Source organism: Bos grunniens, chromosome 11 (genome assembly GCF_055505025.1).
Source record: "Bos grunniens cultivar Pamir isolate PY7600 chromosome 11, Bosgru_T2T1.0, whole genome shotgun sequence".
NCBI classification, from domain to species: Eukaryota; Metazoa; Chordata; class Mammalia; order Artiodactyla; family Bovidae; genus Bos; species Bos grunniens.
In genome coordinates this window covers 94,307,574-94,335,170 of record NC_141175.1, presented here as the reverse complement: position 1 = coordinate 94,335,170, position 27,597 = coordinate 94,307,574, and the positions used below count along the sequence as shown (strand labels likewise).

At 38.2% G+C, this 27,597-nt stretch overlaps 1 protein-coding gene across 22 annotated transcripts in view; it reads right to left on the bottom strand.

Moving 5' to 3' along the window:
* ZNF638 (zinc finger protein 638) overlaps positions 1-27,597 on the bottom strand; it is a 143,745-nt gene that overhangs the window by 31,438 nt on the left and 84,710 nt on the right. For all 22 annotated transcript variants that reach the window (XM_086323860.1, XM_086323861.1, XM_086323862.1 and 19 more), the window contains 7 exons: positions 8,907-8,965; positions 8,636-8,688; positions 4,043-4,093; positions 2,286-2,357; positions 1,422-1,508; positions 926-994; positions 361-398 (listed from right to left, as the gene is read on the bottom strand). In XM_086323860.1, the coding sequence (XP_086179986.1) occupies positions 361-398; positions 926-994; positions 1,422-1,508; positions 2,286-2,357; positions 4,043-4,093; positions 8,636-8,688; positions 8,907-8,965 (429 nt within the window). The remainder of the gene's footprint in view (positions 1-360; positions 399-925; positions 995-1,421; positions 1,509-2,285; positions 2,358-4,042; positions 4,094-8,635; positions 8,689-8,906; positions 8,966-27,597) is intronic.

The window sequence follows — 27,597 nt, the reverse complement described above, 5'->3', positions numbered from 1 at the left end:
GTATTCTAAGTATTAACATATCTCCCATTTGCCTCTATAAGAAAAAAGAAAAAAAGAAATTTCACAAAATTCTGTTGTTTTTCTACTCAAAAACCCAGCTGGCCTAACACTCTCTTCTCAGTGAAAAGAAATGCTCAATAACATGTACATTTATTTATGATAATCTGCACCTAAATTTCTGTGACTTATTCTGCAACTCACGATTTTTAAACTCAAAACATATTTACAAGGTCACAAAAGACCAGGATTTTCACCATACCTTATATGTACATTTTTTACCTAGGTTTATAGTAAGAAAACTACACTGTGTCACAATCTCTTAAGCTTTAAAAAAAAAAAAAAGTGAAATTAAAAACTGACCTTGTTGACTGGTTCATTTTCTGTGGCCTCCAAAGCAGCTGAAGATACAAAATAAAATAAGAATTCACACAAATGTATTTTATTTATCAAGATCTAACTTTATTCCACAATGGATTAAATAGTAGCTTCATGAAAATGTATATAACAGGCAAAAGACCAGAGAAATTTAAATAGGATACAGTTACAAAAATAACTGGCTTTTAAATAATAAATTCAGTTTTATTTCTTCTGAGAGCAAAATCAAGACATAAGGTGAAGATCTGAATCACAATATTCTTAAATTCACCTAGGTATGACCCTATAGTTGTTGCTGTTGAATCACTCAGCTGTTTCCAACTCTTTGCGATCCCATGGACTGTAGCCCACCAGGCCCCTCTGTCCGTGGGATTTCCCAGGCAAGAATACTGCAGTGGGTTGTCATTTCCAACATATTTTATATATATATGTAATATATATATGTAATATATATATATACACACACATGACACAAAAACCTTAGTAAAATTTATTTTTAATCTTTCATCTTTAAACATAGAAGAACAAAATTAAATTTCTATTTGCCTACCTGAAATAGTTTCTTTAGCTCCATTTTCAGTGGTTTTGACTTCCACATTTGTCTTCATTTCAGAGCTTTCTGCAAGATCAAAGTGAAAGTGAAAGTTGCTCAGTCACGTCCGACTCTGTGACCCCATGGACTATACAGTCCATGGAATTCTCCAGGTCAGAATACTGGCGTGGGTAGCCTTTCCCTTCTCCAGAGGATTTTCCCAACTGAGGGATTGAACCTAGGTCTCGCGTATTGCAGGTGGATTCTTTACCAGCTGAGCCCTTATTAGTCTAGAAAAACACACTAATACAATTAAAACTAATGAATATAAACAGGAACTTAAGCTAGGTTCTTTTGTTATTTCAAGTCTCCATAAGCTGACCTGATTGAAGACAAAGCTAATACAAAATTTCCTTTGAAACAATTTTTAAGCATCGACTCCAAAATATACCTCGAATTATACAGATAGGATTTAATGAAACAAAAGCACTGAATGATAGCAATTCAAGCTTACCTGGTACATTCACAGATTTACTAATGTCTTTGTTCTTGACAATTCCAGCCTTTTTGACTTCCAGAGACTTCTTTCCACTAGATTTTGCTTTTAAAAGTAGAATTATTATTATAAGGCTCTATTCAGTCATTTAGCATGTTTCATACTAATACGTCAGTAAATAAGTAGTTCAACTTCATTATAAAAGGAGCTCTTTTCCATGTATTTATTTCTAATTTTTTTCAGTATGTGTTTACCAGTAAGATTAAAAGAAAATATAAACTGAGATATAATTTTTGTTAAGGGTTATTAATGATTCACAAATTTGATCCTCATGTGCCAAAAGCACACCAAAATCACACACAAAAATTCTATTTTATTATTTCCACAAAGATTCTTTACAATTACGTTAGTCTACTCGGAAAATATATTAATAAACAGATCATGATAGTTTCAACATGTTACAACTTAAGTGTTCCATTTCTTGATGGAGGATACATTCTTATAACATGGAAAGAAAATCTTTAAAGCAGAAATATTCAGGGAGTTCTATAAGCTGAGAAAGATAATATGAAGTGACAACTCTAAAAACAGGAGGAAAAGAAAGATTAAACAAGGGGGAAGTGGTGATAGCAGCCTAATATCATACAGCTGTCAGAAATATTTCCAAAAATATCTGCAATGGCAAAAACTGTCAAAGACCAAAGCACCTAAAAACAAAAGTTGTATGTGTGTTAAGTTTTAAGTATCAAAGAAGTATCTACTGAACTTTTCCAGATGTTACTAGATACAAATTATATAAATTTAAAACTTGCTTTTGATATTTATTATATTCTTTAAACCAGAATTATAAATAAACTTAATATAACCTTTCAACAGTCTTACCTGTTTTGATTGAAGCTTTATTACCTTTAGCAGCTACTGTTACCACAGATTTGACAGAACCCGCTGACTTCCCTAAATCACAAAAGCTCAGTCAAAACTGGTTTATTTATTAACTAGTATCAACAATACTGAAAGAACCTCACAAAGGATATAAGAGCCAAGGGACTATATTTTATTCAAAACATAAAATGCTATCATTTTTAGGGACACAGATTATGTGGTAAATTAGAAATGATAATTCACCTCCCTTTTTGGGTATTTAAAAAATAGCATTCAGGCAAGTTACTTAAATCAAATCAACTAGAAGCAAAATTACTAACTACAGTATATAAAAACATTTGTATGATAGCTTTAATGGTTCCAAAAGCAGTTATATTTAGGACCTCCCAGTTCACACTTCCTTGGCTCCCAGTCAATTAAAAAGCCCTTCAAAGTTAAAGTCGCTCAGTCTTGTCTGACTCTTTGTAACCCCATGGACTATGCAGTCCATGGAATTCTCTAGGCCAGAATACTGGAGTGGGTAGCCATTCCCTTCTCCAGGGGATCTTCCCAACCCAGGGATCAAACCCAGATCTCCCGCATTGCAGGCGGATTCTTTACCAGCTGAGTCACCAGGGAAGCCCTTAAAGAATACCTATATCATGGTCAGGCCACATCAAGATTGTTTTGACTCATTCGTAATGGGTCCTTATTTTAACACAACTTTTTGAACTGCTCTAACACTTTGTACATATGCATATATTACTGCTGCCTATATTCCAAAATGATGTTTATATAAAGACTTTTTCATCTAAGTGTCACTAAAAAGACTGCCAGAGAACAAGAAAAACTGAACCTTTTTATTCAGAGAGCAACAAGAAGTTTAGAATCAGGATTCTCAACAAGCAGCAAGACAGTATATGAGGAAAAAGCCCAGGATCAGAAGTCATTAAATCCAAGCTGAATTCCAAGTTAAATTGTGAAGTCTGGGGAAATTTACTGATTTCTGTGCACACTACCCTATTCATAAACAATGGTGGTAATCGCCCTATTTAACAGGACCTTCTCTGAAATATGATCATGCTTCTGAAAAGTTATTAAAAGGAATTAGGACATCTATAATATTTAATCAAAACAGCTTACAAATTCACTGTTCATATCCAAAGAGAGACCTTAATTTTTGCTCAAAAAGAGAAATACTAATCTTTATATTGTCATTTAACCAGTCATTTCCTAGTCATGCCCAAGTTTTGTCACACTGCAGTAACCTTAGCCCAAATGAACCCTTAAGATGTTTCTTCTTTCACTATTCTATGCTATTGCCACAAAGAAATTCACTTTACTACTTCTAGTAGAGGAAAAACAGAAAGGGGGATAAATACTAGGGCAAGGAGAAAAAAAATTAAACTGGTTAAATTAGTTACTTGAAAATATAATGTAGCCTACGAAAAAAGGCAAATAGAACATAATTTGCCATAAGTTTATTTTCCAAACTATTTTATAAAAGAAAAGTAAACAGAAAAGACCAAAAAGAGAAAAAGGGAAATATTTCTAATATTCACCATGAGAAATAGTTTGCCAGTTAAATTATTTTATTTTTATAGTAACTGCAGGAAAAGAGCACTGTCTACTAAATATGCTTTCTCGACTATAAATTTCAAAAATTGGTATATACTCAGCAAACACTTTATCACATGAAATCCAAGACTACTGACATAACCATCTTAAACAATTTAAATTTAATTAATATGTCTAACATCCTAATATAGAAAACATACCTGAAGATTTATTTACTTTGGTTGCAGATGTCTTGGTTTGTCCAGTTTTGGCTAAAATAGTAAGAAAAATACATCAATAACACATTACAAAAAATATCATTTACATTTAGGAAAGAGCTAACTTGGCATAAGCTTCTTATCCTTATCCATCAGAGGGCAGAAAGAATGAAAACCACAATCACAGAAAACTAACCAACTGATCACAGGGATCACAGCCTTGTCTAACTCAATGAAACTATGAGCCATACCATGTAGGGCCACCCAAGACGGACAGGTCATGGTGGAGAGTTCTGACAAAACGTGGTCCACTGGAGAAGGGAATGGCAAACCACTTCAGCATTCTTGCCTTGAGAACCCCATGAACAGAATGAAAAGGCAAAAAGATATGACAATGAAAGTTGAACTCCCCGGGATGATAGATACCCAATATGCTACTGGAGAAGAGAGGAGAAATAGCTCCAGAAGGAATGAAAAGGCTGAGCCAAAGCAGAAACAACACCAAGTTGTGGATGTGTCTGGTGGCAAAAGTAAAAGTCCTATGCTGAAAAGAACAATACTGCATAGGAACCTGGAATGTTAGGTCCATGAATCAAAGTAAACTGGAAGTGGTCAAAATGGAGATCGGAAAAGGCAATGGCACCCTACTCCAGTACTTTTGCCTGGAACGTCCCGTGGATGGAGGGGCCTGCTAGGCTGCAGTCCACGGGGTCGCTAAGAGTCGGACATGACTGAGGGACTTCACTTTCACTTTTCACCTTCATTCATTGGAGAAGGAAATGGCAACCCACTCCAGTGTTCTTGCCTGAAGAATCCCAGGGACGGGGGAGCCTGGTGGGCTGCCATCTATGGGGTTGCACAGAGTCGGACACAACTGAAGCAACTTAGCAGCAATAGCAAACAGGAGGTGGCAAGAATAAACACTGACATTTTAGAAATTAGTGAACTAAACTGGACCGGAATGGGCAAATTTAATTCATATGATCACTGTATCTACTGATTCCTGGTGGCAAGAACCCCTGAGAAGAAATGGAATAGCCCACATAGTCAACAGGAGTCCAAAATTCAACACTCGAGTGCCATCTCAAAAACGAAAGAATGATCTGAGTTTGTTTCCAAGGAAAACCATTCAATATGGTAGTAATTCAGTTCATTTCCAAGGCCAATGATTCAATACCATAATAATTCAAGTCTATGCCCCAACCACTAATGCTAAAGAAGCTGAAGTTGAATGGTTCTATGATGACCTCATAGTCAACGAGAGAGTCTGAAATGCAATCTCAAAAATGACAGAATGATCTCTGTTCCTATCCAAGGCAAACCATTCAGTATCATAGCAATCCAAGTCTATACTCCAACCACTAATGCCAAAGAAGCTGAAGTTAAACAGTTCTATGATGACCTGAAAGACCTTATAGAACTAACACCTTTTCATCATAGGGGACTGGAATGCAAAAATAGGAAGTCCCATACCTGGAATAAGAGGCAAGCTTGACCTTAGAGTACAAAATTAAGCATGGCAAAGGCTAACAGAGTTTTGCCAAGACAACACACTGGTCATAGCAAACACCCTCTTTCAACAACACAAGAGTCGACTCTATACATGGACATCACAAGATGGTCAATGCTGAAATCAGACTGATTATATTCTTTGCAACCAAAGATGGAGAAGCTCTATACAGCCAGCAAAAACAAGACCGGGAACTGACTGTGGCTCAGATCATAAACTCCGATTGCAAAATTCAGACAAATTGAAGAAAGTAGGGGAAAACCACTAGACCACTCAGGTATGACTTAAATCAAATCCCTTGCAATTATACAATGCAAGTGACAAGTCAATTCAAGGGATTAGATCTGATTGAGTGTCTGAAGAATTATGGATGGAGGTTTATAACACTGTTCACGAGGCAGTGATAAAACCATCCCCAAGAAAAAGAAATGCAAAAAGGCAAAATGGTTGTCTGAGGAGGCCTTACAAATAACTGAGAAAAGAAGAGAAGCTAAAGGCAAAGCAGAAAAGGAAAGATAACAATCTGAATGCAGAATTCCAAAGAACAGCAAGGATAGACAAGAAAGCCTTCCTCAGTGAATGATGTAAGGAAACAGAGGAAAACAATAGAATGCGAAAAGACTAGAGATCTCTAAAAGAAAATTAGAGATACCAAGGGAACATTTCATGCAAAGATGGGAACAATAAAGGACAGAAATGGCATGGACCTCACAGAAGTAGAAGAGATTAATAAGAGGGGGCAAGAATACACAGAATTATACAAAAAGGATTATACAAAAACTCCGGGAAAAAAGGATCTTAATGATCTGGATAACCATGATGGTGTCATCACCCACCTAGAGTCAGACATCCTGGAATGGGAAGTCAAGTGAGACTTAGGAAGCATCACTACAAACAAAGCTGGTGGAGGTGACAGAATTCCAGTTGAGCTACGTCAAACCCTAAAAGATGATGCTGTCAAAGTGCTACACTCAATATGCCAGCAAATCTGGAAAACTTAGCAGTGGCCACAGAACTGGAAAAGGTCAGTATCATTCCAATCTCCAATCCCAAAGAAGGTCAATGCCAAAGAATGTTCAAACTACCACACAATTGCACTTATTTCACATGCTAGCAAGGTCATGCTCAAAATCCTTCAAGCCAGGCTTCAACAGTACATGAACCAAGAATTTCCAGATATTCAAGCTGTATTTAGAAAAGGCAAAGGGACCAGAGATCAAATTGCCAACATCCGTTGGATCATAGAAAAAGCAAGAGATTCCAGAAAAACATCTACTTCTGCTTCATTGACTATGTTAAAGCCTTTGACTGTGTGGATCACAACAAACTGCGGAAAAGTCTTCAAGAAATGGCAACACCAGACCACCTTGGTATTCTGCCTGCCTCCTGTGAAACCTGCATGTAGGTCAAGAAGCTATAGTTAGAACCAGGCATTGAACATCAGACAAGTTCAAAACTGGGAAAGGAGTATGTCAAGGCTGTATATTGTCACTTGCTTATATAACTTATATGCAGAGTACATCATGAGAAATGCTGGGCTGGACAAAGCACAAGCTGGAATTAAGATTGTGGGGAGAAATATCAATAACCTCAGATACACAGATACCACCACCCTTATGGCAGAAAGCAAAAAGGAACTAAAGAGTCTCTTGATGAAGGTGAAAGAGGAGAGTGAAAAAGCTGGCTTAAAACTCAAACAATCAAAAAATGAAGATCATGGCCCCACCTGGTCCCACCACTTCATAGTGAATAGGTGAGGGAAAAGTGGAAAGTGGTAGGTTTTATTTTCTTGGGCTTCAAAATCACTGCGGATGGTGACTGCAGTAATGAAATTAAAAGATGCTTGCTCCTTGGAAGAAAAGCTATGACAAACCTAGACAGCATGTTAAAAAGCAGAGACATTACTTTGTAGACAAAGGTCTGTAGAGTCAAAGCTATGGTTTTTCCAGTAGTCATGTATGGATGTGTGAATTGGACCATAAAAATGGCTGAGTGCCAAAAAATTGAGGCTTTTGAACTATGATGTTGGAGAAAACTCTTGAGAGTCCCTTAGACTGCAAGCAGATCAAAGATACGATGTGAAGAACTGACTCATTAGGAAAGACCTTGATGCTGGGAAAGACTGAAGGCAGAAGGAGAAGGGGGCAACAGAGGATAAGATGGTTAGATGCCATCACCGACTCAATGGACATGAGTTTGAGCACGGTCCAGGAGTTGGTAATGGACAGGGAAGCCTGTCCTCTTGCAGTCCATGGGGTCACAAAGAGTCAGACATGACTGAGTGATTGAACTGAACTGAACTGCCTAAGGGTCATGAAAGGTATCAAGAAGAAGCATTTTCTGAGACAGGCCTTAAAGAATAAATTGGAATTTGCCCCACCTTGACCCTCCAAAAGGAGTTTTAATTGGCTTTGTATTTTCATTATCTTGCACAAGGCCTGGTACCTACTAAGTAGGTACTTCAGAAGTGCTTACTGCTGCTGCTAAGTCGCTTTAATTGTGTCTGACTCTGTGCAATCCTAGAGACAGCAGCCCACAAGGCTCCTCTATCTCTGGGATTCTCCAGGCAAGAACACTGGAGTGGGTTGCCATTTCCTTCTCCAATGCACACACCCATGTTAAGTTGCTTCAGTTGTGTCCGACTCTGTGTGACCCCATAGACAGCAGCCCACCAGGCACCTTTGTCCACGGGATCTAGAGGGAAGGATACTGGAGCAGGTTGTTACTAAGTAAAGTTAACTGTAATTTAGACAATGACTCTACATGAATGGACAGTATAAAGACCTGTGAAATGAAATAGGACAGAACAGCTGGAAAATGAACTGCTCTGAGTAACTGAAACATAATATACATATGTGTGACAAGAGACTGAAAAAGTAATCTGGGGGAAAGGGTAAGGGCTCATTTATGCAAGGCTGAAGAATATGGGCATTCTCCAGTGGATCACTAGCTTAAAACAGGGGCCAATGTGGATCCCTTCTACTAAAGCACAATGAATACTATTTTCCTAGCATCATCCTGCAAGAAGTTTCCAGTAAACTGACAAAATATACTCATATTGGAGGAGTAGTAAACGAACAACTTACTAGCAGAAGCTGCAGTCACAGTTTCAACAGCTGTGGAAGCATCTGTATCTTTTCTATTAAAAGAAGAAAAAAATTAGCCAAGAAATTCTAACACCAAAATCTTCTAAAGATGCAAAGCTTATATCTAAAAAAGTTTAAAATAATTCAATTAGAATGATGTCCCATTTGAGTCAGGGAGATTAAAATATATTAAAAATGTAGTTGTCAAAACTTTTAAAATTTAATTCATATGTATATTTGTTCTCATGCAGAAAATCATAGAATTACTTACTTTAAAGTAGATGCAGATGTTTTCTTTGAATCTGACATCTTTTTCTTCACCTCTTTGTTCTATGAAAGAAAAATATTTTGAAAACCTTAAGCCTCTTCTCAAATTATAAAAGGGAATATACAAAATACACAAGAGCATATGAAATCTACACACATATACAACCATAAATAAAAACCTTCTTACCCTGAAGTAAAAATGCTAATTACCTTTTCTATTTATAGACAGAAATAAAATATTTTCAACTTGCGATTATACAGTGTAATTTTATATCTTGTCTTTTATCACTTATTGGCATTTTCTTATCACTATCTTTCAAAGACATTTCTAATAGTGCCATACCATTTCTGATACTAATTACTATCACTCTGGTCCAATCTATCACAATCTTTTGCTTTAATTACTATAATAGACTCATAATGGTCTCTGCTTCTGTCTTTGCTTTTCAACCACCCTCACTCCATTTTTAACACAGAACCAGACTGATAACTACCACTCCTAAACTCAAAACCTTTCATCACACTCAGAAAAAAAGCTAATACTTAAAAGTTTACACTACTCATTTTACCCATTCTTTACCCCCAAATCACCACATATCTCTTTACAGCCATCTCCACTTTCAATCCCAAGCACCCTTTAAACTCCTAAAACAAAACAAACTACATAGGCATGGACTTGGGAAGTCTTCTGCAGTTGCTGTTTGGAATGCTCCCAATTCAAGGAACAATTTACACCTTCACTTCCTTTTCACATTTTTAATGAGACCTTCCATAACTACCTTACTGAAAGGTGCATTGCTCTTTAAGCTTGGCAATTAGTGAACATCCAATAACTGCACAATTGCACTCATCTCACACGCTAGTAAAGTAATGTTCAAAATTCTCCAAGCCAGGCTTCAGCAATACGTGAACCGTGAACTTCCAGATGTTCAAGCTGGTTTTAGAAAACACAGAGGAACCAGAGATCAAATTGCCAACATCTGTTGGATCATCAAAAAAGCAAGAAGAGTTCCAGAAAAACATCTATTTCTGCTTTATTGACTATGCCAAAGCCTTTGACTGTGTGGATCACAATAAACTGTGGAAAATTCTGAAAGAGATGGGAATACCAGACCACCTGACCTGCCTCTTGAGAAACCTGTATGCAGATCAGGAAGCAACAGTTAGAACTGGACATGGAACAACAGACTGGTTCCAAATAGGAAAAGGAGTACGTCAAAGCTGTATACTGTCACTCTGCTTATTTAACTTATATGTACATCATGAGAAACGCTGGGCTGGAAGAAGCACAAGTTGGAATCAAGATTGCCAAGAGAAATATCAATAACCTCAGATATGGAGATGACACCACCCTTATGGCAGAAAGTGAAGAAGAACTAAAGAGCTTCTTGATGAAAATGAAAGAGGAGAATGGAAAAGTTTTCTTAAAGCTCAACATTCAGAAAACTGAGATCATGGCATCTGGTCCCATCATTTCGTGGGAAATAGATGCGGAAACAGTGGAAACAGTGACAGACTTTATTTTGGGGGGCTCCAAAATCACTGCAGATGGTGACTGTAACCATGAAATTAAAAGACGCTTACTCCTTGGAAGGAAAGTTATGACCAACCTAGATAGCCTATTCAAAAGCAGAGACATTACTTTGCCAACAAAAATCTGTCTAGTCAAGGTTATGGTTTTTCCTGTGGTCATGTATGGATGTGAGAGTTGGACTGTGAAGAAGGCTGAGCACCGAAGAATTGATGCTTTTGAACTGTGGTGTTGGAGAAGACCCTTGAGAGTCCCTTGGACTGCAAGGAGATCCAACCAGTCCATTCTGAAGGAGATCAGCCCTGGGATTTCTTTGGAAGGAATGATGCTGAAGCTGAAACTCCAGTACTTTGGCCACCTCATGTGAAGAGTTGACTCATTGGAAAAGACTCTGATGCTGGGAGGGATTGGGGACAGGAGGAGAAGGGGACGACAGAGGATGAGATGACTGGATGGCATCACTGACTCGATGGACACGAGTTTGGGTGAACTCCGGGAGTTGGTGATGGACAGGGAGCCCTGGCGTGCTGCGACTCATGGGGTCGCAAAGAGTCGGACATGACTGAGCAACTGAACTGAACTGAATAAATGTGTTAAAATGATTTGAACTTATAATTGCTGTCATTTTATGTTTTCTGTTCTTTGGAGGCATTTTTGTGCCATACGGGATTTTATCCCAACATCTCCCTTACCCCCAGTAGTTTAGAAGATACTCATCCTCCTACTTCGGAGAAGGTGATGGCACCCCACTCCAGTACTCTTGCCTGAAAAATCCCATGGACGGAGGAGCCTGGTAGGCTGCAGTCCATGGGGTCGGAAGAGTCAGACACGACTGAGCGACTTCACTTTCATGCATTGGAGAAGGAAATGGCAACCCACTCCGGTGTTCTTGCCTGGAGAATCCTAGGGACAGGGGAGCCTGGTGGGCTGCTGTCTACGGGGTCACACAGAGTCGGACATGACTGAAGTGACTTAACATCCTCCTACTTATATTCTACTAATGGGTAATAGGCTTCCCTGGTGGCTCAAATGGTAAAGCGTCTGCCTACAATGTAGGAGACCCGGGTTTGATCCCTGGGTCAGGAAGATCCTCTGGAGAAGGAAATGGCACCCCACTCCAGTACTCTTGCCTTGAAAATCCCATGGACGGAGGAGCCTGGTAGGCTACAGTCTATGGGGTCGCAAAGGTCAGACACGATTGAGCGACTTCACTTTCATTTTCAATGGGTATCTCCAATTTCAAAAGAAATATGAAACTATTGATTTCTTCTTATAAATTTAAAAGCCCTTACACCTTGGCTTACATGCTAATTTTGATGACATTATTTTAAGACAAAGTTATTGTTTTTAATTTTTTTAAACAATTTATACTATTTTATAAAGATACAACTATTTGTGTTTTATCCTGTTTAAATGGGTTTCCCAGGTGTCTCAGTGATTTAAAAAAAAAAAAAATCTGCCTACCAATTTAGGAGATCCAAAAGACTCAGGTTTGATCCCTGGACCAGAAAGATCCCCTGGAGGAAGAAATGGCAACCCACTTCAGTATTCATGCCTGGGAAATACCACAGACAGAGGAGCCTGGTGGGCTACAGTCCATGGGGTAGCAAAGAGTCAAAAACGACTGAGCATACATGCATTCTATGTTTAAATGGTTTTATTACTCTCTGTTGTTTAGTCACTAAACCGTGTCCAACTCTTGCGATCCCATGGACTGTAGCCCACCCAGCTCCTCTGTCCATGGCATTTCCCAGGCAAGAATACTGGAGTGAGTTGCAATTTCCTTCTCTGGGGGATCTTTATGACCCAGGGATCAAACCTCCATCTTCTGCATTCACAGATGGATTTTTTACCACTGAGCCACCAGAGAAGCCTGGTGCAATCACCGTTTTATATCATAACTTCCCCATTTCTTAAGTTCTTCATTTTGATAATTATATTTTAGGAAATACATATAGATGAAAGGTTCTTTGAACCCATATATGTCTGAGAATACTGTCCTAGCATACAACTTGATTATTTGACTTGAAATCCACATAATAAATTACAATGAATCAATCTTTTTCTCACTCAACCTTGAGAATGACTTGCTTGGCTATCTAAGGCTGGTCTACCTCTTTTTACATTTACACAGTTTCTGCCTGGATCACTAGGGCTTTCACCTTTATAACTATGAAACTTAACATCTTCACCAGTTTTTAAGTGATATCTTCTTTCTGTAATCCTAGTTATATGCAGACTGGGTCTCTTAGATGCATCCACCATGACTTTCCTCTTCATTATTTTAGACCTTTTAACCTTTACTAATAGACTGTTAAGTTCTAAGAAGGATGGAAGCATATTTGCCTTGTTCATTAATGCATCTTCTGCATGTACCACAATGGCTGACATACAAAAGATGTTTAAGAAATAGTTCTTTCCTTAAATATTTATTTATTGGGTTGTGCTGGTTCTTAGTTGCAACACACAAACTTTTAGTTGTCACATGTGGGAGCTAGTTCCCTGATCAGGGATCAAACCCACACCCCCCTGCAATGGAAGCATAAAGTCTTAGTCACTGGACCACCAGGAAGTCCCAAGAAATAATTTTTGAATTAAAATGAAACTAAACTCTCTTCTGAACTGATTGTATATCCTCAGTTTTATCTGTTATTAATCAGACTTTCCATAATGCTCAAACCACTGTGCACTGCTTCCTGGCATTGTTTTTGTTCTCCATGCAGTCTTCTTAAATCTAAGCTAACTGCTTGCTCTAGGTTTTAGATGTAATGGTCACCATGAATCTTGCTGAAACCAGTAAATCTGAGTTTTTTAAGTCTTGTTTTTTCTGTTTTGTTTTCTTGAAGAGCCATAGCACTATTTTATAACTGCAAAGGTCCTTCTGTCTGTTGAAAACTCTGATTATATTTTTTTCTGTATCAAGAGCTCCTGCTTCCTTAAGGAAAATTCTGAGTACCAACATGTGCCAATTTTTCTGGAAAAGAAGAATGCTTGCTTTCAGCAGACTGGTTAAGAATCATTGTTAAAGACTCATGTCTATGCTGGCTTGTAATTAAACACATGGTTATTTGTTAGACAAGGTTTGTCACCAGAACTGTGCAGAACCATACTTTAATCCTTCAGGTGTAATACAGGGCTGTAGAAAGTTTTTATCTTTTCTCTAACATTTTATTACTGATTCCGAAAAGTAGCAAAATGAAGAGAGTATTTTCTGAATCACAGAGTCCAAGGCAGTCCTAACATGAAACATCAAATGTAGGCAGAAAGGTTTTGTCATGGTTTTAACTATTCATGCCAAAATTAAGATGTAGACCAAGAAAGCTATAAGGCTGACATTCTTTTTCCTAGTTTGAGTTTCCAGTCTATTTTGTGCTTGCTCTGACAGGAAAACTTAATGTCTTCCGCTGTGGTAACAGGCCAAAAGATTGTCCCATAAACTTCTAACCTTGAAGAAGCCATAACCAGAGTTCTGTTGGGGGTTCCCTCTGGTCAACCACAAGAGAGAGGTCATGAGTAAATCTTCAAAGGCTTTAATTCAGCACCACTCAAACCATATTTAACTGAAGAACATCAATGTTTGTGACAGGTAGATGGCATGTTTTCTAGTTTTCAGTGCTGATACTTAGGCCATTCTTTACTATGAAAATCAAAAACAGTTAATGACTGAACTATTCAACTTGCACTGCTGCCTTACCAACCTTATAAAAAAGTCATCTAAGAGAATTATTTTAATCTGTTTGAAATACTATAATACCCTAAATGTATCACTACTCAGTCGTTTTCCCAGATTAAACATTTTAGAATTAAAAAATATTGATCTCACATTTAAAACTTTAATAATCAGCTAGTCCTGCTTGAGAGTCAATGGTATAAAAGCTATTTCTTCTTTCTATTCTCAAGGTTACTAATCTACCCCAAACTGTTAGAGTAGTCTGCTTGTCTAGATGAGTGCTCTAACTGGATTTCAGTGATCTTTTCTCTTCTTTCCTTTAATCAATATGCTAAGCTTTCTTTGCCTTCAGAGTCATCTGCCCTACTAATTCATTCTGCAGATCACTTCCTGATGAATCTTTCAAATCCATCGATTTCACTGTCAAAGCCCTGCTGAAAACTTTGAATAACATTTAAATGTCTCAAAATAAAGTTTAAATTATTAAATTATGCATTCAATTCTTGCTTCCCCTTATTCTTCTCTGCAATAGAGGAGGATATGTGTCACAGTTCTGATAAATCAAAAGTAGGTGGAAGTTGCTGGGGAACTCCTCCTTCTTGGGAGTGTGTGTGGGGGGTAGAGGGACACTAAAAATTCATTGTGTTCCTGACACATTCCTTTCTTTCTGTTTGAAAGACTGAAATAATACCAGAAGGTACAACAACCATCTTACAAAAAGGATGAAAAAGTACATGCTAATGACAGTGAATTAGAAAAATCAAAAGGCTGGGTTCCTGAAGATATTTTAGAGCTGTTGTATCAGCCACAGATCACCCACCAGCCAATTTCCTGTTATAAGATAAATAAACCTCTTATTTGTTTAATAAACCATTGGAGAAGTTTTCTGTTAACTGAAAATGAAAGAAATTCTAAATTGGTAATGACAACGGTCACCATGTAATAATTATTCAAATTAGGACAATGGGACAATGAGATGGGCATGTATGTACCTAATATTAGTAAACCAGAATGATGGGTTACTCCAATAATAACTAACCAGAAAACATAAAAAATAAAACTCTTTTAATAGCAATTGAAAGAATATTTATGACATATACAAATAAATAAAAATTAACACTTCTTCCAAAATGCATGTTATGGAAACATACAAAAGAACGTTATGGGAAAAAAATGTAAAAACTCGCTGAGGGACACAAAATGAAACCTAAATAAATGAAGGAATAAAACCTATTTTTGGACAGCAAGATTTAGTACTGTAAATACATCAATACAAATTCTGTACAGTACCAATTAAACGCTCATTAAGGTTTTTTAGAGAACAAACGGATTTTAAATCTAATACGTAGGAGTAAATGTTTAAGATCAAGCAAAAATACATGGAAGGAGAAAACAAAGAAAAATGATTCTATTAGAAAAATGGCAAGTATTATAAAACTATAGTTAGAAAAATTTAAACTACATAGCATTCATATGAAAATTAACAGACTGAAACAGCTCTATGGGTATAGGGTAGTTTATACACAAGACAGCTTTACAAATCAATGAGGAAAGATAAATGAGGCATAAATAGTGTTGGGTTAATTGGTTACCCATTTTGCAAACAGTCATATCATTCACACACTGTATCACAAATAATAGATTTAAAACATAATGGAAATATATCTTTCTGGCATTGGTATAAAGGTCTTCTAAAATAAAAGAAAAAAGCCATTAAGAGTAAAAAGGCAGTAAAACTGGAGTGCACCAAAATTAAAAAAACTTTACGTATCATATAAGCAACATTCTAAAAGAAAATACTTCTCATGTATAATACAAAATTAGTTTCTTAGGATAATGAACACCTTCAGATGAAAAATTTTTAAAAGGCAAATAACCCAATAGAAAAATGTGAGAAATAGGATGCAGTGCTCTCCTCCCACATATTCATCAGAAGTACATCCACATGTAGACCAACTTACAAAGAACATCTACTGAACAATACCAGAAGACAGACTTCCAAAGGAGCATGAAAATCTCCACATAACAGGGAAGGGCAAAAGAATAGAGAAAATAAAGAAAGGAATCAGGACAGGACCTGTGCCTCTGGGAGGGAGCTGTGAAAGAGGAAAAGGCTTCTGCACACTGGGAAGTCCCCTCACTGATGAGATCAGCTGTAACAGAGAGGGGGGGAAATAGAGCCTCAGAGGAGAGCTCAGCGACAGAGGTGCAGAGGACAAAGCCAAGGGAAACCTGAACAGACTGCTGATGCTGGTCAGCTCCCCACAGCCTAAGATGCTTGTCCATTCAACCACTAGGGCAGGTGGAGCTTGTGTCCTGAGGCTTGGGCTTTGGAGGTCAGGCCCAAGGGACAGGACTGGAGTTGGCTGTGTGAAGACAGTCTGAAGGGGCTACGAGGTAGTACACCACAACTGATGGGAGTCCAAGAAGAAGCCCAGGTTCTTCAGAGAGACAAGGGACCACTGTGAGGGGGCGCAAGAGGAGAGGGGTGTCACAGAAGCTTCTTTCTCCATATGCTCATAGGCGGCCCACACAAACTCCAGGGCTGGGTGCAAGTCATAGCTGCCATCTCAGATTCCAGGGGTAGGCACAGACTGGTGCCAATGCCGTTGCCAAGAGTTCCACAAACAATCTGTAAGTTAATGCCCCACCTTTCCAGGAACTTGCATGGCTTGCCACTGCTGCGAGTCCGCACTCAGGGTCAACTTCCCTGGGAGCATGTGAGGCCTGCCTCTGCTGCCAAGGGTTTCATGACCCAATGCCAACCACTGCCCCCACCTCTCTGGGGGTTGGCAGAATAACACTGTCACTGCAGAGGAACACAACTGCAGCCCCCACCTTCCTGGGAACCTACATCAGTCGAGCATCTGTGCACTTGCATACCCCTTATCAAGGTGGTAACAACCAGCACATGCTGACGAAAGAGACAGCAAGCATCCAAATCAAAACCGGCCTTCACACCAAAAAAATATTAAAACCCAAAAAAGCTATACGGGGATGTTCCTGCTTATAAATAGCCCTCTAAGACAACATGAGACAGTTGTTTCTCCTAAACTCTTGGACTAAGAGAAGTACAAGGAAAATGAGAAGCAGAGAAACCCCTCTCAGTTAAAATATCAAGAATATTTCCCTGAAGGAACAATGAAACAAAACTCTTCAGTCTAAAAGACACTGAGTTGAAAAAGGAGATAATGAAAATACTGAAGGAATTAAGAAAGGCTATCAAGAGAAATACAGATTATTATTTAAAAAGAACTAGAAACTGTGAAAAGGACCTAAGTAAAATCTAAAAATTCATTTGCCAAGATGAAAGCTGAGCTCAAGGCAGTAAATAGCAAAATGAATAATGCAGAAGAAAGAATAAGTGACCTAGAAGACAGACTAATGGAAAGCACCCAATCAAAAGAGCAGACAGAAAGCCAAATGAAAAAAAAAAGGCAATATAAGAGACCTATGGGGTAATAATATAAAGCAGGCCAGTCTATGCAGAGATTGAAGAAAAAGAAAGAAAAAAGGGGACTGAAAATGTATTTGAAGAAATTATGGCTGAAAATTTCCCAAACCTAAAGAAGGAAATATATCCAGATACGGGAAGCACAGAAGGTCCCAAACAAGATGAACCCAAATAGACCTACTCCAAGACATAATAAAAATGGCAAAAGTTAAAAATAAAGAGAGAACTCTAAAGGCAGCAAAATAAAAACAGAGTTCATTACTAGGGAACCTCCAGAAGGCTATCAGTTGACTTCAATACAGAAATACTGCAGGCCAGAAGGGAGAGGCAGAATAAAAGGAAATGATCAAATCACAAAAAGTAAAAGGGAAGAAGAAAAGAATCAACTGGAAAATACAGTTTGGTGTGGCAATATGTAAATCAACTACACTTCAACATTTTTTTTAATGAAAAGTGTAAATCAACTATATTTCAACAAAATTTTTAAAGGAAAAAAAAAAGAAATAGAAATAAATACATGAATCAATAATTACTTTAAATGTCAATACTCCAATCCAAAGACATAGAGTAGGACTTCCCTAGTGGAGTACTGGATAAGAATCTGCTTGCCAATGAAGTAGACACGAGTTCGATCGCTGGTGCTAGAAGATTGCAAATGCCACAGAGCAAGTAAGCCTGGCCCCACAACTAACGAGTCTGTGTGCCGCAACTACTGAACCCAAACCCATAAAGCCTGTGCTCAGCAACAAAAGAAGAAACCACAGTGAGAAGCCCACACACAACAAAGACCCAGCACAGCCAAAAATTAATTAATTTTTAAAACCGAAGAGGGGATATACACTATCATGTGTAAAATTAAAAAAAAAAAAAAAAGAGTGACAGACTGGATTAAAAAATAAAAGCCTACCATATTCTGCCTACAAGAGATCCACCTTAAGGCAAAGGACACATACAGATTGAAAGTGAAGGCATGGAAAAAGATATCTCATGCAAAAATAAAGAAAGCAGGACTTGCAATACTCATATCAGACAAAACAGATTTTAAAGCAAAGGCTACAAAGATAAAGGACACTATATAATGATAAAAGGATCAATACAAGAGGAAGATTTTACACTCATCAACAAATATGCACATAATTTAAGAGCACCCAAATACATAAATAACTAACAGATATGAAGGGAGAAATCAGCAGGAAGACAATAGTAGGAAAGTAACACCCAACTCACATCAGTGGAGAGATTTTCCAGACAGAGAATCAAAATGCAACAGAAGTCCCAAATGTTACAACAGAAAAGTAAAACTTAATAGGTATTTTCAGGACACTGCATCCAAAAAAACCCCACAGAATATACATATTTTTCAAGTGCACACACATTTTCTAGGATTGACCACATGTCCTGGGGCACAAAACTAACCTAAACAAATTTAAGGGTACAGATATTATTTCAAGCATTTTCTCCGATCACAATGGCATGAAACGAGAAATCAACCACAGGAAACAAGAAAAAAAAAAAGATTACATGGAGACTGAATAACATGCTACTTAAAAAAAAAAAAAAAAGGTTCAATAAGGAAATTAAAAAGTACCGTGAGACAAACAACAACACAACCATAGAAAATCTATGTGAAGTGAAGCCGCTCAGTCGTGTCCGACTCTTTGGGACCCCATGGACTGTAGCTCACCAGGTTCCTCCATCCATGGGATTTTCCAGGCAAGAGTACTGGAGTAGGTTGCCACTTCCTTCTCCAGGGGATCTTCCCGACCCAGGGATCAAACCCGGGTCTCCCACATTGTAGGCAGACGCTTTACCGTCTGAGCTACCAGGGAAGCCCTATGCAATCCAGCAAAAGCAGTTCTTAGAGACCAGTTCATAGTGATAACAGGTCTTCATCAAAAACAAGAAAAATATCCCAAGTAAAAAGCCTAATCTACTACACAAAAGAATTAAAAAAAAAAATAAACAAACAACCTAAAGTCAGAAGAAGGAAGGAAATAAAGATGGGGGTGGGGGAGAAATAAAATAGAGATTAGGAATAGGGAAAAAAAGTCAACAAAATCAAGAGCTGGTTCTTTCAAAGGGTAAACAAAACTGAACTTCCAATACAAAAAAAGCCCAGGACCAGAGGGCATCATAGGCAAATTCTCTCAAAGAAGAATATAGAAGACTGAAGGAGAGAGAACAGTCTCAAAGACATTCTATAAAGCCACCATCACTCTAATACCAAAACCAGAGGAAGAAACCACCAAAAAAGAAAATTACAGGTCAGGATCATTGATGCATATATAACACGACCAAGTGGGATTCATCTCAGGTTCACAAGTATCGTTCAACACATACACAAATCAACGTAACACATCACAGTAACAAGTCAAAAACCACATGATCATCTCAACAGATGCAGAAAAAGCATTCAATATCCATTCAAGATAAAAACTCCTATTACGTAACAAATAAAAAGGATCCAAATTGGAAGGGAGGAGGTACAATTGTTACTATATGCAGGTGACATGATACATATATAGAAAGCCCTAAGAACTATACATAAAAACGAACAGATCTAATAAATGAATTCAGCAAAGTAGTAGGATACTAGATTAACATTCAGAAATTGGTTGCATTCCCTTCACAGTAACAATGAAATATCAGAAAGAGAATGTCCTTTAAAATCTCACCAAAAGATATATGTCAGAAACAAACACAATACTGTAAAGCAATTATCCTCCAATTAAAAATAAATAAACCGAAGAAAAAAAAAAAAAAGAAACCTTCCACGAGAAAAAAAGTTTCACCAAAAAAATTTAAAAACCTAGGAATAAACTTGAGCAAGGAAGTGAAAAACTTACATGCTGAGAGTTATAAAATATTAAGAAATAAAAGAAGATTCAAAGAAACAGAAAAATAGCCCATGCTCTTGAATTGAAAGAACACTGTTAAAATGGAAATACTATCCAGAAAAATCTACAGATTTTAATGTGATCCCTATCAAATTACCCCCTCATGACATTTTTTCACGGAAGTAAAATAATCCAAAAATTTATGTGGAACCATAGACCCACAATTGCCAGAGCAATTGTCAGGGGGGAAAAAAGAAAAGCAGGAAGCATAACTCTCCCAGACTTCAGACAATACTACAAAGCTACAGTAAATAAAAGAGTTTGCACCTGGTACAAAAACAGACATGCAAATGACTGGAACAATATAGAGAGCCCAGAAATAAACCTATACAATTACAGTCAATCTCCAATGAACAAAGCAAGAATAAACAATGGGAAAAAGACAGTCTCTTCAGCAAGTGGTGCTGGGAAAGTTGGACAGCTGCATGTAAAAAACGAAGTTAGAACATACCCTTTCACAACACACAGACATGAACTCAAAATGGCTTAAAGACTTAAAACATATTTTGGCGTTTTTGTAAGGTGAGTTCATATCCTTCTGCTCTGCCACCTTCAGTGTCTAGTTTTATTTAACACTATAAAACTCCTAAAATAGAGCATAGCAAAAACATTCTGATACAAATGGTACCAACGTTTTTCTTAGCTTAGTCTCCCAAGGCAATAGATATAAAAAGAAAAAGAAAAGAAAAAAAAAAACAAAACACAAATTGGAGCTAATAAAACTTACAAGCTTTTGCATAGCAAAGAAAACTATAAGAAAAACCCAACAAAAACAACAAAAAATGAAGACAAGATATGGAGTGGGAGAAAATTTCTATAAATGATAGGACCAACAAGTGCTTAACTCCAAAATATACAAATAGTTTATATAACTCAAGAACAAAAAAACAAACAACCCAATCAAAAAATGGGCAAAAGATCTTAATAGTTAATTCTCCACCTCAACAGATATTTTCCCAAAGATATACAAATAGTCAGTAAGCACATGAAAAGAAGCTCAACATCACATTACAGAAATGCATATCAGAACTACAATGAGGTACAATCTCACAGCAGCCAGAATGATCATGATTAAAAAGTCTATAAGTAACAAATGCTGGAGAGGATGTGGAGAGGATGTGGAGAAGAGAAATCTCCTGCACTGCTGATGGGAATGTAAGCTGGTACAGCTACAATGCAAAACAAAAAGAAGGTTCCTCAGAAACCTAAGGATAGAATTACCATATAATCCAGCAATCTTGGGAATACATCCAGGCAAAACTGTAATTCAAAAAGACACATGAACGCCTATGTTCATAGCAGCACTATTCACAAGAACCAAAACACAAAAACAACCTAAATTTCCACCAACAGATAAATGGACAAAGATATGGTATAAATACAGTGGAATACTACTCAGTCATAAAAATGAAATGCCAAGTGCAGCAACGTGGATGCAACTATAGACATTATCACACTAAGTGAAGTTAAGTCAGAAAGAGAAAAACAATTATCACCTGATATCACACAGGTGGAATCTAAAATATGGCACAAATGAACCTATCTGTAAAATGGAAAGACTTTTAGACACAGAGAACAGAATTGGGGTTGACAAGGTGGAGGGGGGAGGGAGAGGGATGGCCTGGGAGTACGGGGTTGGTAGATGCAAATTATCACATTTAGAGTGGATAAACAATAAGGTCCTGACGTACATCACAGAGAATACAATATCTTGTGATAAACCATAATGGAAAAGAATATAAGAGAATAACTGAGTCACTCTTCCAGCAACACAAGAGAACAACACAAGATCTTGACGACCCAGATAATCACGATGGTGTGATCACTGACCTAGAGCCAGACATCCTGGAATGTGAAGTCAAGTGGGCCTTAGAAAGCATCACTCTGAACAAAGCTAGTGGAGGTGATGGAATTCCAGTTGAGCTATTTAAAATCCTGAAAGATGATGCTGTGAAAGTGCTGCACTCAATATGCCAGCAAATTTGGAAAACTCAGCGGTTCCATGGGACTGGAAAAGGTCAGTTTTCATTCCAATCCCAAAGAAAGGCAATGCCAAATAATGCTCCAATTATTGCACAATTGCACTCATCTCACATGCTAGTAAAGTGATGCTGAAAATTCTCCAAGCCAGGCTTCAGCAATATGTGAACCGTGAACTTCCAGATGTTCAAGCTGGTTTTAGAAAAGGCAGAGGAACCAGAGATCAAATTGCCAACATCTGTTGGATCATCAAAAAAGCAAGAGAGTTCCAGAAAAACATCTACTTTGCTTAATTGACTATGCCAAAGCCTATGACTGTGTGGATCACAACAAACTGGAAAATTCTTCAGGAGATGGGAATACCAGACCACCTGACCTGCCTCTTGAGAAACCTGTATGCAGGTCAGGAAGCAACAGTTAGAACTGGACATGGAACAACAGACTGGTTCCAAATAGGAAAAGGAGTATGTCAAGGCTATATACTGTCACCCTGCTTATTTAACTTACATGCAGAGTACATCATGAGAAATGCTGGGCTGGAAGAAGCACAAGCTGGAATCAAGATTGCTGGGAGAAACATCAATAACCTCAGATATGCAGATGACACCACCCTTATGGCACAAAGTGAAGAGGAACTAAAAAGCCTCTTGATGAAGGTGAAAGAGGACAGTGAAAAAGTTGGCTTAAAACTCAACATTCAGAAAACTAAGATCATGGCATCTGATCCCATCACTTCATGGCAAATAGATGGGGAAACAATGGAAACAGTGACAGACTTTATTTTGGGGGGCTCCAAAATCACTGCAGGTGGTGACTGCAGCCGTGAAATTAAAAGATGCTTGTTCCTTGGAAGAACAGTTATGACCAACCTAGACAGCATATTAAAAAGCAGAGATATTACTTTGCCAACAAAGGTCCATCTACTCAAAGCTATGGTTTTTCCAGTGGTCATGTATGGATGTGAAAGTTGGACTATAAAGCTAAGCAGTGAAGAATTGATGCTTTTGAACTGCAGTATTAGAGAAGACTCTTGAGAGTCCCTTGGACCGCAAGGAGATCCAATCAGTCCATCCTAAAGGAAATCAGTCCTGATTATTCATTGGAAGGACTGATGCTGAAACTGAAACTCCAATACTTTGGCCACCTGATGCAAAGAACTGACTCATTTGAAAAGACCCTGATGCTTAGAAAGATTAAAGGCAGGAGGAGAAGGGGATGACAGAGGATGAGATGGCTGGATGGCATCACCGACTCAATGGACATGAGTTTGAGTAAACTCTGGAAGTTGGTGATGGACAGAGAGGCCTGGTGTGCTGCCGTCCATGGGGTCGGACACAACTGAGCGACTGAACTGAGTCACTTTGCGTACAGCAGAGACTGGTATAACACTGTAAATACATTATGCTTCAATTAAAAAAAACTGAAAAAGATAAATTAAAGGCAATACTGTAGTTGGTGGAGCAGAGGGTATGAACTCACCTCCTTAGGAAAACACCGAACTCACAGCTAACTGCTGAAGAACCAGTGACCAAAAAAAAAGGCTGGAACCTACCAGAAAAAAATTGCCCTACATCCAAAGACAGAGAAGCCACAATGAGATGGCAGGAGGGGTGCAATCATGTTAAAATCAAATCCCATACTCAACAGGTGGGCAACTCACAAAACAGGAAAACAATTAAACCACAGAAGTTATCCCATAAGATTGGAAGTTCTGAGCCCCGTGTCAGGCTTCCAGTCTGGAGTCTGGTAACAGGAGAAGGAGTCCCTAGAGAATTGGGTTTTGAAGGCCAGCAGGATTTGACTGCAGGAATTCCACAAGGCTGGAGGAAGCACAAACTCCACTCTTGGAAAGGAGCAGACAAGTCTTGTGTGCACCAGGACTCAGGGGAAAAAAGCAGGACCCCATAGAGACTTGGTCAGACCCACCTGCCTACTAAAGGAAGATCTTGCAAAGGCAGGGATGGCTGTAGCCCACTGCAGAACAAAGATTCTGGCAGCAGCAATTCTATAAAGTACTCATTGGTATGAGTCCTTCTAGAGGCCTGCATTAGTTCCACCAAACAGCCTATAAACTTCAGTGGTGGGTCACCTCAAAGCCAAACAGCCAACAGGACAGGAACACACCCCACCCATGAGCAGACTTAAGTCTCCCTCAGCATGGCCCTGCCCAAGCGAGGGACAAAACGCAGCTCAGTCTACAGCAGGGGAGGAACCAGCCTCTCTCATCAGAAAGCCTGCACAAGTCGCTTAAGATGGCCTCATACACCAGAGAGCAACAGAAGAAGCAAGAACTACAATCTTGTAGCCTACGAAATGGAAACCAGTTACAGAAAGTTAGAGAAAATGAGAGAAGAGTCATATGTCATAGAAGAAGGAAACATGAAACCCCAGAAGAATAATTAAGTGAAGTAGAGATGGCCAACCTACTACCGGAAAAAGAATTCACAATAATGACAGTGAAGATGAAGATGAAACATGATATCAGAAAAAGAATGGAGGCACAGATCAAGAAGATGCAAGAAGATACAGAAGAACTAAAGAACAGACAGAGATAAAAAAAAAATACAATAATTGCAGAGAAAAATACACTGGAAGGAATCAATAGTGGAGTAAGAGAGGCAGATAATGGATAAGTGACCTGGAAGGCAAAATGGTCGCAATCACTGCCATGGAAAAGAATAAAAAAGAATGAAAAGAAATGAAGACAATCTAAGAGAACTCTGGGACAACGTTAAACACACCAACATTCACACTATAGGGGTACCAAATGGAGAAGGGAGAAAGGACCTGAGAAAATACTAGTGTAATAGCTGAAAAATTCCCTAACATGGGAAAGGAAAAAGTCATCCAAGTCCACATAGAGTCCCAGGAAGGAGAGTTCCAAGCAGGATAAACCCAAGGAGGAACATGGTAAGACACACAGTAATCAAACTGAGAAAAACTAAAGACAAAGAAAAAAAATATTCAAAGAAGCAAGGGAAAAGCAAATAACAAACAAGGGAACACCCATAAGATTATCAGCTGATTTCTCAGCATAAACTCTGCAGGCCACAAGGGAATGGCACAATTATATTTAGAGTGATGAAAGGGAGGCACCTACAACTAAGAATACTCTACCCAGCAAAGCTCTCCTTCAGATTCGATGGAGAAATCAGAAGCTTTATAGACAAGCAAAAGCTAAGACATTCATTTCTCATGCTAGCAAGGTTATGCTCAAAATTCTTCGAGGTAGGCTTCAGCAGTACCTAAACTGCAAACTTCCAGACGTACAAGCTGGGATTAGAAAAGGCAGAGGATCCAGAGATCAAATCGTCAACACTCACTGGATCATGGAAAAAACAGGGAGTTCCAGAAAAACTTCTAATTCTGCTTCACTGACTATGCTAAAGCCTTTGACTAAGTGGATCACAAAAAACTGTGGAAAATTCTTAATGAGATGGGAGTACCAGACCACCTCATCTGTCTCCTGAGAAACCTGTATGCAGGTCAAGAAGCAACAGTTAGAACTAGACATGGAACAACAGTTCAGTTCCAAGTTAGGAAAGGAGTATGACAAGGCTGTATATTGCCATTCTGCTTACTTAACTTATATGTAGAGTACATCATGCGAAATGCTGGGCTGGATGAATTATAAGCTGGAACCAAGACTGCTGGCAGAAATATCAACAAACTCAGAAATATAGATTATACACCACTCTTAATGGCAGAAAGTAAAGCGGAACTAAAGAGCCTCTTGATGAGGGTGAAAGAGGAGAGTGAAAAAGCTGGATTGAAACTCAACATTCAAAAAACTAAGATCAAGCATTTGGTCCCATCACTTCATGGCAAACAGATGGGGAAACAATGGAAATAGTGATAGATCTTATTTTCTTGGGCTGCAAAATCACTGCAGTGACTGTAGCCATGAAATTAAAAGACTCTTGCTCCTTGAGAGGAAAGCTATGACAAACTTAGGCAGTGTATTAAAAAGCAGACATCACTTTGCCAACAAAGGTATGTATTGTCAAAGCTATGGTTTTTCCAGTAGTCGTGTATGGATGTGAAAGTTGGATCATAAAGAAAGCTGAGCACTGAAGAAGTGATGCTTTTGAATTGTGCTGGAGAAGATTCTTGAGAGTCCCTTGGACAGCAAGATCAAATCAGTCAATTCTAAAGGAAATCAATCCTGAATATTCAATGGAAGAATAGGTGCTGAAGATGAAGTTCCAATACTTTCGCCACCTGATGCAAAGAGCCAACTCAACTGGAAAAGACCCTGATGCTGGGAAATACTGAAGAGGAAAGGAAAAGAGGACAGCAGAGGATGAGATGATTAGATATCATCATCAACTCAATGGACATGAATTTCAGCAAACTCCAGGAGACAGTGAAAGACAGGGAAGCCTGGCATGCTTCTGAACTTAGCAACTGAACAACAACAACAACAAAAGCTAAGTTAATTTAGCACCAGCAGACCAGCTTGCAACAAACACTAAAGCAACTTCGCTAAACAGGAAACAGACCAGCAACTTAAAATACCTTATACATATATAGAAAACCTTGTGGGAATAGCAAATCCAGAAACTACAATAGATAAACACATTTAAAAAAAAGCAACTCAAACACAACATTAAAGATGATCATCAAAACTAGATACCATTTTTTACATACTGGATTTTAAAACTGCAAATAATAAAATGTCATTTATAATGGAGAGACACCTGCACTCACATCAATTATTAGACTGTGAATTGTTACAGCTATTTAACAGGTGATCCAACATTTCTTATTACAGTATATCCTAGTACCCAGCAAGTCCACTATAGCCATCATCTCAAAATGCATAATAAAGGCCTATGAAAGCCATATACAAGAAAGTTACCTGAAGTCCTGTTTATAGTAATGAAAAACTAGAAATAACCTAAAAAGCAATCCACAAGGGAACTGATAAAATAATCATGGTATGTTCATACCAAGTAATGCCACACAGAACTTTGAAAGAATGAGGAAAATGTTTAAGTCTTAACGTGGTTTGATTTCCAAATAAGTGACTGAAACATGCAAGGGGCTTGCAGGATGTAGTCAAGGTTGTGGTTTGGACCTAGCCAGAGATTTCATAAATGTTTGCTAACTCTGTTACGTATTTTCCCCTACTCTATTGCTTACCATTTAATTGTTTACAAT